This window comes from Nycticebus coucang, chromosome 8 (genome assembly GCF_027406575.1).
Source record: "Nycticebus coucang isolate mNycCou1 chromosome 8, mNycCou1.pri, whole genome shotgun sequence".
Classification (NCBI taxonomy): domain Eukaryota; kingdom Metazoa; phylum Chordata; class Mammalia; order Primates; family Lorisidae; genus Nycticebus; species Nycticebus coucang.
Window position 1 is genome coordinate 123,600,645 of NC_069787.1, and position 12,073 is coordinate 123,612,717.

The 12,073-nt window shown below is 37.8% G+C and overlaps 1 protein-coding gene across 1 annotated transcript in view; it reads left to right on the forward strand.

The window, feature by feature from the left end:
* Positions 1-12,073, forward strand: part of LEKR1 (leucine, glutamate and lysine rich 1) — a 198,848-nt gene that overhangs the window by 159,451 nt on the left and 27,324 nt on the right. The window contains exon 9 of the mRNA XM_053600166.1: positions 9,053-9,146. Coding sequence (XP_053456141.1) covers positions 9,053-9,146 — 94 coding nt within the window. The remainder of the gene's footprint in view (positions 1-9,052; positions 9,147-12,073) is intronic.

Below are 12,073 nucleotides of genomic sequence, written 5' to 3' on the forward strand. Positions count from 1 at the left end.
ATTTTGGCAATGGTAAATTGAGCTGCCATAAACAGTCTAGTACAAGTGTCCTTATGATAAAAGGATTTTTTTCCTTCTGGGTAGATGCCCAGTAATGGGATTGCAGGATCGAATGGGAGGTCTAGGTTGAGTGCTTTGAGGTTTCTCCATACTTCCTTCCAGAAAGGTTGTACTAGTTTGCAGTCCCACCAGCAGTGTAAAAGTGTTCCCTTCTCTCCACATCCACGCCAGCATCTGCAGTTTTGAGATTTTGTGATGTGGGCCATTCTCACTGGGGTTAGATGATATCTCAGGGTTGTTTTGATTTGCATTTCTCTAATATATAGAGATGATGAACATTTTTTCATATGTTTGTTAGCCATTCGTCTGTCATCTTTAGAGAAAGTTCTATTCATGTCTCTTGCCCATTGATATAAGGGGTTGTTGGCTTTTTTCATGTGGATTAATTTGAGTTCTCTATAGATCCTGGTTATCAAGCTTTTGTCTGATTGAAAATATGCAAATATCCTTTCCCATTGTGTAGGTTGTCTCTTTGCTTTGGTTATTGTGTCCTTAGCTGTACAGAAGCTTTTCAGTTTAATGAAGTCCCATTTGTTTATTTTTGATGTTGTTGCAATTGCCATGGCAGTCTTCTTCATGAAGTCTTCCCCCAGGCCAATATCTTCCAGTGTTTTTCCTATGCTTTCTTTGAGGATTTTTATTGTTTCATGCCTTAAATTTAAGTCCTTTATCCATCTTGAATCAATTTTTGTGAGTGGGGAAAGGTGTGGGTCCAGTTTCAGTCTTTTACATGTAGACATCCAGTTCTCCCAACACCATTTATTGAATAGGGAGTCTTTCCCCCAAGGTAAGTTCTTGTTTGGTTTATCAAAGATTAGGTGGTTGTAAGATGTTAGTTTCATTTCTTGGTGTTCAATTCGATTCCAAGTGTCTATGTCTCTGTTTTTGTGCCAGTACCATGCTGTCTTGAGCACTATGGCTTTGTAGTACAGACTAAAATCTGGTATGCTGACGCCCCCAGCTTTATTTTTGTTACTAAGAACTGCCTTAGCTATACGGGGTTTTTTCCGGTTCCATACAAAACGCAGAATCATTTTTTCCAAATCTTGAAAGTACGATGTAGGTACTTTGATAGGAATGGCATTGAATAGGTAGATAGCTTTGGGAAGTATAGACATTTTAACAATGTTGATTCTTCCCATCCATGAGCATGGTATGTTCTTCCATTTGTTAATATCCTCTGCTATTTCCTTTCTGAGGATTTCATAGTTTTCTTTATAGAGGTCCTTCACCTCCTTCGTTAGGTATATTCCTAGGTATTTCATTTTCTTTGAAACTATGGTGAAGGGAGTTGTGTCCTTAATTAGCTTCTCATCTTGACTGTTATTGGTGTATACAAAGGCTACTGACTTGTGGACATTGATTTTATATCCTGAAACATTACTGTATTTTTTGATGACTTCTAGGAGTCTTGTGGTTGAGTCTTTGGGGTTCTCTAAGTATAAGATCATGTCGTCAGCAAAGAGGGAGAGTTTGACCTCCTCTGCTCCCATTTGGATTCCCTTTATTTCCTTGTCTTGCCTAATTGTATTGGCTAGAACTTCCAGCACTACGTTGAATAGTAAAGGTGACAGAGGACAACCTTGTCTGGTTCCAGTTCTAAGAGGAAAAGCTTTCAGTTTTACTCCATTCAGTAAAATATTGGCTGTGGGTTTGTCATAGATAGCTTCAATCAGTTTTAGAAATGTGCCACCTATGCCTATACTCTTCAGAGTTCTAATTAGAAAAGGATGCTGGATTTTATCAAATGCTTTTTCTGCATCTATTGAGAGGATCATGTGATCTTTATTTTTGCCTCTGTTAATATGGTGGATAACGTTTATAGACTTGCGTATGTTAAACCAGCCTTGCATCCCTGGGATGAAGCCTACTTGATCATGATGAATGACTTTTTTGATGATAAGCTGTAATCTATTGGCTAGGATTTTGTTGAGAATTTTTGCGTCTATGTTCATGAGTGAGATTGGTCTGAAATTCTCCTTTTTGTTTGGGTCTTTTCCTGGTTTTGGTATCAGGGTGATGTTTGCTTCATAGAATGTGTTGGGGAAGATTCCTTCTTCCTCAGTTTTTTGGAATAATTTCTGCAGTACAGGAATAAGCTCTTCCTTGAAGGTTTGATAGAATTCTGGAGTGAAGCCATCTGGACCAGGGCATTTTTTAGTTGGAAGCTTTTTTATTGTTTCTTTGATCTCAGTGCTTGAAATTGGTCTGTTCAGGAGGTCTATTTCTTCCTGGCTAAGTCTAGGGAGAGGGTGTGATTCCAGATATTGATCCATTTCCTTCACATTGTCAAATTTCTGGGCATAGAGTTTCTGGTAGTATTCAGAGATGATCTCTTGTATCTCTGTGGGATCAGTTGTTATTTCCCCTTTATCGTTTCTGATTGAGGTTATTAGAGATTTTACTTTTCTATTTCTAGTTAGTCTGGCTAATGGTTTATCTATTTTATTTATTTTTTCAAAAAACCAACTCCTTGTTTCATTAATTTTCTGAATGATTCTTTTGTTTTCAATTTCATTGATCTCTGATTTGATTTTGGATATTTCTTTTCTTCTACTGAGTTTAGGCTTAGATTGTTCTTCTTTTTCCAATTCCATAAGATCTCTTGTGAGATTGTTGATGTGCTCTCTTTCTGTTTTTCGAATGTAGGCATCTAAAGCGATGAATTTTCCTCTCAAAACTGCTTTTGCAGTATCCCACAGGTTTTGGTAGCTTGTGTCTTCATTGTTGTTATGCTCAAGGAAGTTAATGATTTCCTGTTTTATTTCTTCCTTCACCCATCTGTTATTCAACAGAAGATTGTTTAATTTCCATGCCTTTGGGTGGGCTTGAGCATTTTTGTTAGAGTTGAGTTCCACCTTTAGTGCCTTATGGTCTGAAAAGATACAAGGTAAAATTTCAATTCTTCTGATTCTGTTGATATTTGTTTTGTGTCCCAGGATATGATCAATTTTGGAGAATGTTCCATGGGGTGATGAGAAGAATGTATATTCTTTATCTTTGGGGTGGAGTGTTCTATATGCATCTATCAAGCATAGTTGTTCTAGGGTCTCATTTAAATCTCTTACATCTTTGTTTAATTTCTGTTTAGAGGATCTGTCCAGCTCTGTAAGAGGTGTGTTAAAGTCCCCTGTTATGATGGTATTATCAGATATCATATTGCTCAGACTGAGTAAGGTCTGCTTCAGGAATCTGGGAGCATTTAAATTGGGTGCATAAATATTTAGAATTGAAATGTCTTCTTGTTGTAGTTTTCCCTTGACCAATATAAAGTGACCATCTTTGTCTTTTTTGACTTTAGTTGCTTTAAATCCACATGTATCTGAAAATAAGATTGCAACTCCTCTTTTCTTCTGAATTCCGTTTGCCTGAAAAATTGTCTTCCAACCCTTGACTCGGAGCTTTAATTTGTCTTTTGAGGCCAGGTGTGTTTCTTGCAGACAGCAAATGGATGGCTTGTGTTTTTTAATCCAGTCAGCCAATCTATGTCTCTTCAGTGGGGAATTCAAGCCATTAACATTTATTGAGATAATTGATAAGTGTGGTAGTATTCTATTCGTCTTATTTGGTGAGAGTCCATTGCTTAATTTTATCTTTTGCATCAGTGTGGAGGTTAGGTTTTGTCCTTTGATTTCTGAGTTCTTACTTTGCTGCTGATCCATTGTGGTGGTCAGTGTGCAGAACAGGTTGAAGTATTTCCTGTAGAGCTGGTCTTGTTGTGGCGAATTTCCTCAATGTTTGTATATCCGTAAATGATTTGATTTCTCCGTCAATTCTGAAGCTTAGCTTAGCAGGGTACAGAATTCTGGGCTGAAAATTGTTCTGTTTAAGTAGATTAAAGGTAGATGACCATTGTCTTCTTGCTTGGAAAGTTTCATTAGAGAAGTCTGCGGTAACTCTGATGGATTTGCCCCTGTAGGTCAACTGGCGCTTACTCCTGGCAGCTTGCAGAATCTTTTCTTTTGTCTTGACTTTGGACAGGTTCATCACAATGTGTCTTGGAGAAGCTCGGTTAGAGTTGAGGCGACCCGGGGTCCGATATCCCTCTGAAAGCAGTGTGTCAGACTCTTTGGTGATGTTTGGGAAATTTTCTTTTATAATATTCTCTAGTATGGCTTCCATTCCTCTGGGGCATTCTTCTTCCCCTTCTGGAATTCCTATAACTCGTATGTTGGAACGCTTCATAAAGTCCCATAATTCTGACAGTGAACGTTCTGCTTTCTCTCTCTTCTTTTCTGCCTCTTTTACTATCTGAGTTATCTCAAGAACTTTGTCTTCTACCTCTGAAATTCTTTCTTCTGCATGGTCTAACCTGTTGCTGATACTTTCCATTGTATCTTTAAGTTCCCTAATTGACTGTTTCAGTTCCTTCAGGTCTGCTATATCCTTTTTATATTCTTCATATCGTTCATCTCTTATTTGATTCTGTTTTTGGATTTCCTTTTGGTTATTTTCCACTTTATTAGCAATTTCCTTCATTGTTTCCATCATTTCTTTCATTGTTTTCAACATGTGTATTCTAAATTCCCTTTCTGTCATTCCTAACATTTCTATACTGGTGGAATCATCTGCAGTAGCTACCTCATGGTCCCTTGGTGGGGTTGTTCTAGACTGGTTCTTCATGTTGCCTGGAGTTTTCTGCTGATTCTTCCTCATGAGTGACTTCTTTTATCTGTTTCCTTGCCCTAATTTTCCTTTCACTTCCTCTTGCTCTTTAAGTTCTTATGCCTGTGGACTAAGGGTTATAGGACCAGAAGGGTGAGAAGGTTGAAGAGCAAAAAAAGGGGATGAAAGAAAGGAGGACCGAGTGATAAGAAAAAAAGAAAGATAGAGAAAGGAGAGGGGGTGGGTATAAGGAATATTGACAAAAAGAAGAGAGGCACAGAAAGAGGGAGACAGGGCAATATAGGTGTACAGTAGGGTACTTTGACACAACCTTAAAAAAACCCCACCTTCTGGGGGTGCCCAGTTGCGTGGTTCCCTTGAGGTCAGCAGCTCTTTGCTAACCTGATCAGACACAGTACCCCACCTCCACCAAGTAGAGAGGAAAGACAAAAATGCTATAAATCAAACCAATAGAAACAAACAGAAAACTTTACGGGGATAAAATTGGGTGAAAAACCAAATTATATCGGTAGAAACACTAGCAAAAATGAAGTTGAAGTTATTAAAAAAGGCAGCAATGGGAAATTATAATTAAACTAGGAAAATTGAGAAAGAAAAAGGGATCTGTGTGGAAAAGATTGAAATTAAAAAAACAAAAGAACATCAGCAACGTCAAAATAAACAAACAAAAAAAACAACCAAACCAAAAAAAAAAGAAGAAAAAAATACACAACCAAAAACAAAGCAGTTTGTATATGTTATTGAATATTGTCTGGGCAACACGTGGTCTTCTGGGGTATGAGATGTTAGTCACAGTTCTGATACGACTGGAGGCTGCTGATTTCTCAAACCCCAGCAGGTAGACACCCTAAATCTCTCTTCAGCCTACTTAAAAGGCACTTTGAACTTGTAAACTTGCTGAGCAGAAGCTTTCCCAGCTTTCTCGCTGGAATCGCTGCTGAAGTGGCTATGCACTTACTCAGTGTGCCAAAACCGATCTCACTCTGCCCCTGAGGGTTAGGGCTGCAAGGCGGCTCAGACCCCACCCTTAGGCTACTTGGTTGCTGGGTTACCAGCTCCCACCCGTTTCTAGCTCTGCGACCCTGAGGGCAGAGCTTGCCGGGGCAGATCACTGACAATGGATCCGTGTGACCCACCACCAAACACTATCAGCTCCGTCTGGCTCAGCGGCTCAGACTGGGGCCCTAGACAACGGCCAAAGTTCTCCGCACTCCCGCTCAGGCCTTCCCCAAGGCAGTTCAACTCAGTGCCAAGTCCAAGGACATCAAAACAGTTCACAGGTAAGGCCTTTCTGGCTTGCAGTCTCGCTGCTACTGAACTTACAGTTGTGGGCGGGTTTAGACGGATTGAACACACGCGACCACTTGCCGGCTTTCCACTGTTTTAGTCCTCCTCTTGGGGTCCAGAAGTCTCTCGCTGACTCCCTGTATTTTCATAGGAGTGATGATAGGCAGTTCCCACCAGCCAGAGATGCCTGGAGTCCTATCTCCCCAGACTCACGGTGCCCAGATGCAAGGAAGCTGTTACTCGGCTGCCATCTTGCTCCGCCTCTGATAATCAACAATTTTAAATATGCACAAACATTCCTTCAAAGCTGGAGGAAGTCTACATAAAATTTTCAAATCTGGTGCATGTTTTGCATGTACAGCACATCTTACTTGGAACTGACAGCCTTGGGGCCACATGTGGCCTTCTGGGTCCTTGAGTGCAGCCTTTTGATTGAATCCAAATTTTACAGAACAAATCCTTTAATAAAGCGATAATGTTCTGTGCAGTCTGAAGTCAGTTGAGGGACTACACTTGGGGATCTGGAGGGCCACAGGTGACCTTGAGGCCACAGAGTCCCCACCCCTGGACTGGACATATTTTAAGTGCTCAGTAGCTACATGAAGCTAGTAGCTGCCATATTGAACAATGCAGGTTTTTAGTATAATGATTGTGTGAAATTTGCTGAAATACTTTCTGGCCTAGTGGGTGGTTAATTCCATATGAACTGGGAAATAATTATGTATTTTTCCACTAATTGTGTACAAGGTTCTATCTATGAACCCTAAATTAAATCTTCTATATCTTTATGGAGTTGTTAATATTTCTCCGCTTGACCCTGGCTTGCTCTATTACACAACTCCAGGAGATCCATTTCCAAAACATCCGGAGCCATGCGGTTATCCTTCTGTTGCCGTGTGGTGCTCCTGTGCTGACTTACCTGAGGAAGCCGTGGTGGGCTCTGCCACTGTGTGTGGATCTGACAATTTCCCTTTATAGTTATATCATGTTTTGTTTTATATATTGTGGGACTATTTTATTTAACAGTTGTATAAAAGTTTAGAATATTCAGAATAAATTAAGTCTATTTAAATTCAGAATAAATTAAATCTAAATCTGGATAATGACTTTTGTCTTAAAGTCTGTTTTGCCTAATGTTAACATAGTTACACGTTACCTTTTCATTAATAGATCCATTATATCTTTTCCAAACTTTTAATCTTTGAGTTTGTTTGTATCAAGTCTGTTTCTTTCTTGTGAGTTTAGTTTTTCATTATTGTGATTATTACTGTGAACTTTCTATTTCTTCCCCTTTTTCTGCACTATTTTCTCCTTTGGGTCTTTTGGCAAGGAGAATTATTAGACTTCTGTTTTTTTTTTTTTTTTTTAGTCTATTTTTTCACTAATAGTATATTTTATTTCTATTCTTTTAGTGGTTACCCTTGAAATTTTGTCATGAATACATTATAAAGTCTAAAATTAATATCTTAAATTTCTTTCAAATAATGCAAAGACCAGAGAACACGTTAACTCTGATAGCTACCTTCCTGATGTATATCTTATATTTTTTGTCCCATGTTCTAGTTCTTTCTTTTTGTTAGCCTCACTAATTACACAAAATTAAAATTATTTGAATTGGATATTTGTTTTGTTGTTGTTGTTGCAGTTGTCATTGTTGCTTAGCTGGCCCGGGCTGGGTTCGAATCTGCCGGCCTCTGTGCATGTGGCCGGCGCCATAACCACTGTGCTCTGGGTGCTGAGCCTTAACTGGATATTTGTTTATATTTACTTATCAGGTTAGCTATGCTTTTGGAAAGGGAAGTCTGGGAGATATTTTCTTCAATGATATTCATATCTGGAATGCTAAGTCACTGTATCTTCTTATTTTTTAGCCTAGAAATGCAGCTGCTTCCTATTTTTATTATGGTAAAAAAATGTTTAATAAAAGAAGGATGAGACTAGACTTTAACAAGCCTTTTTGTGTGGGAAAGGAAGGCAGGACCAGGTTGAGGGACACCAAGTTTAAGGGACCTAGTTTAAACACCTACTTTAAGGGACCCCACGGAAGCACAATGTACAGAACTTGCTGTTGAATGGCTGTGGTAGAACAGGGAGAAGGAAGCATCAGAGATCACTCAGGGGTTTCAAGCCAAAGGTTTTCACCCTTGAAGGTTTGCAGAAGTCAGAAGGGAAGGAAAAATTGCAGAAAATGATGGTGAATTTAGTTCTTGATATGTGAACTCTCTGGTGTTGATGAATCATTTATGGTGGAGTTGTCCAACAGGCAGTTATAAATGAAAGCCTCAAGTCTGAGAAGAGGGGTCAAAGCCAAAAGGACAGGAGTGATGACGGAAAACAAAGGGATTAGAAGGAATAAACAATGGAGATGTTATTCCATACATAGAAAAGGAAAAACGTCATGGTGATTGTGCAAGTGGGAAGGCGCCCGGATGAACGGCGTGCTTTTGCAGCTACCCAGGTTTATTCTAAGTTCCAGTGCTCTTGTGAGGTTTTCTCATGAGTCTCCTCTTGTTCTTCTACCCAGAGGATCACAAACTAAGCATTGAGCTCTATGATGTAGATTAGAATATTAAAGTGTGCATGTTTTCTTTTCTAATTTTAATATGTTTTGTAGTATACCACATCCCTGACAGTATCTTCTACTTAATGTAGTTTATTTCTATCAGTATTTGAGATAAGTAAAAGAAAAGTACATTTCTCGGGAACTGCTAACACATACTGACTTTATGGCATATCCTAACATCTCTGGTGCTAGAATTTAGTCATAAACTTTCTGAACCCAAATTAAACATTTTTTATATTTGAGACTCTACATATGCTTTTACTCTTTCATGCAAAAATAATAACTTATTATTTATTAAGTAAAAGTGAAGCCTGGGAAAATACTAACCATGTATGTAGTATTTGTGAATTGCTGTTAACAGTTAAAATAGTAGGTAATAGCAATATATTAATATATAGTCCTACAGATACTAAAAGGCTAAGCTATGAAATAATATTCTCTGAGCCAGGAACTACAATTTTGGAATGGTATTAGGGCGAGTCTTACTTATTCACTTGTCAGGTTTATGATTTTCAGGGAATTGATGCTGATTTCACATCAGAAAAGCATCGAGCAGCTGCAGGAAACCCTTAGGCAGAAGCTGCTGAGTGATGATAACTGGAAGGAGAAGGTAAGGGGACTGCACTTTGATCAGCATGCATCGCATTTGCTTTGTAAAATTCTGTCCATTTGCCAAAAGACTATTCCACATAGATTTCTTTGCTTCTGTGCACACTTTGGATTTGTCCGGAATTTTCTAAATCAGGTGTGCTTATAATGTGTAACTTTTCCACAATAATAGACAACATAATGGGAAATTTAAAAAGTAAGAACAGATTCTGAAATCTTGTAAGATTAAGATAGCATGGGTTCTCATGGAAAAGCATAATTTTTACTTTTAAGTATTTACTTTTTTCCTCATCAAGAGTCAGAATGTGCATGTGATCATGTTCTAAAAATAGGGAAATATTAATTTTTACAACTTCTTTGCTTCTATTATAAGAATAACATATAAGGTTATGGAAAATGACTTAAAATTATTCAGTTATAAACTTTTGATATATTTATCCTGCCAAAGTAAACTGAATAAGGATTTAGCTTGCCATTATTTACAAAGAAATTTTGGTTCCTAGATTATGAAAAAGAATTGCATTGATTTTGGTCTTTGGACTTTTCTGTAGTTTTCAAAGTTTTAACAATGAACATGTATTACATTTACAATTTTAAATAATACAAGTAGTGTTTTTAAGATCGTCCTATCTTCACAGGCCATGCGCAGCCATCATGTCCTTGCCATAAACTCCTGATATGTTGACTGATTCCTGGGCCCTATTCTGCATACTGAGCCAAAGCATTCCCAACTCATATTCTTCCCCAACCATTTTTTATGCCTAGCCAGGGCCATCTACCTTAGTTTTCTTATTATGTCTTAAGTTTTCCTGTAGAACTGGAATGGCCATTGAAATTCAGATTATTCTACTGAAGTCCTGACGATCTGTTTTGTTATTATCAGATTCTTCTCCTTGAGGACTGGACCACATAACTTGCACCAAACAGCAGCCACCTTCAAACTAGGAATCCCCCACTCTGCCATGCAGAGCGAAACCCTTTAGGTATTGTTGCTGGCTCAGATCAGTTCCAAATTTGTCATGTCCATATCCAGTCTTCAAACAGATGGCCATACTCAGCCAGTATTATCCCTCTAAAAATAAATATTCCATATCCAGGGTGCACAGTCATGCTACACAATAAAAATGATCACTGTAACAATAGTTACACGGGCAAAAACAAAATTTGAAAATGTGGAATAAAGTTGCCATAAATATCTCACTCTCTTTGTAGTACAGGCTTTTTCTTTGTTCTTCTCAAAGGCCCAGCTTCTTTCATTCATTCTAATTTTATTAGCCTCAGTTTACTCAATTGACCAGTCTGCTTTTAATCGTTTCTTCAGTCCTTACCAATCCATGTTTAAAAATTCAAAAATAAGATGATCAACCTAATTAGTAAACCAAAATATAAAAATTAAAACTATGAGAGGTTTTTTTACACCCTCCTAACTGACAGAATCATCCTAACACTGTGGTGAAGATCTCGTGAGATAGCCTCGGACGTACTCTTTAAGGGAACATGTATCAAGAAGCGTTCTAAATGGCCCATCTTTTAACTCAAAAATGTCTATGTTAATGGAATTAACGTAGATAGGGATTCAGAGATCTCTCCTTTTTCTCAAACTCCTGAATTCCTTCTCTTGGACTGAACTTCCCTGCCTTTGTGTAGAAGTCTCTGTCTCCACTTTTGTACCATACAAGGGGTTTTCAGATACATTTCACTGGAGAAAACTCTGAGTTTATGATCCACTCTAGTTCTTATGCTCACTATACCCCATCCCTGAGTTGCTAACAGAATAGACAAGTTAGCATTAACAGATGACCCTAAAAAAGCATGTATGTTCTTGCTTTGTGCTGTTAAGTTAATTTGATGGCGAAAATAATCCTATGTAACGTTCTCTAAGTTCTTACTAAGACCATGCTATCTTCCTAATAAACTAATTATATCACAGATGTGATTTTCACATGTACACTTTTCTGTATTTCATTTTGTTGAGATGACATGACTTCTTGTTCATGAGTGTTATCCATTAGCTAGCAGCAAATCAAGATTCAGGGTAGCAAAGCCAGGGAATGATTATGTCTTGGCTTTGCTAACTATTGAGACTATGAATAAAAAGTTCTCTGAAAGTCCTCTTATAAGAAAAAGAAAGTCCCTAATATGACATTGCCATCTCTTTCTCGGGTCACTGTGTCTTTGCGTGGGAATGAAATGTTCCTTTTACAAATGTATAATACACATATTAAAATAAACTGCATAACTTAATGCTTTTAACATTCAAGAGAAGTAGATACCAATTTGTGCTGTGCTTAATTATTTTAGAGTATGTAAAAAGCACATAATAGGATCCATAGTTGCTATGCAACAAGGATGGCATATTTTAAAATACGTGCATATTTACTAATTGTCATGGACTTTTGTTTATTTCAAGTATTGCTTTGACATGAAGAAAACTAATGTGCAAGCCGAACCTTTAAATTTGGTTTTAAATGTACAATATTGTTACTATTCAGTTAAATTTGTAATTTAAAAAATCTTATAGACACATTGCTTATATAATCAACTCACATTACTTATTGACTAACATTTTTTAGTACAACAAACAAATCCCAACCAAATATTTTCGTAGATCATTATCAAGATATCACATTTAAGAACATTTTAGAATTATACTGTTGACATCATTTTAAATTAGAGCTTTAAAAAAAAACAGTTAAACAAACAAACTTTACTTCTTGGCTGAAGCAACTGTATAGATAGAAAAATGCCAGGGAGAAAAATTCACCTCAAGAAATAGTCAGTTCCTTCATGCCTGTAATCCTAGCATTCTGGGAGGCTGAGGCGGGAGGACTGCCCTGAGCTCACAGGTTCAAGACCAGCCTGAGGAAGAACGAAGAGGAACCCCGTCTCTAAAAATAGCCGGGTATTATGGCAGGTACCTGTAGTCCC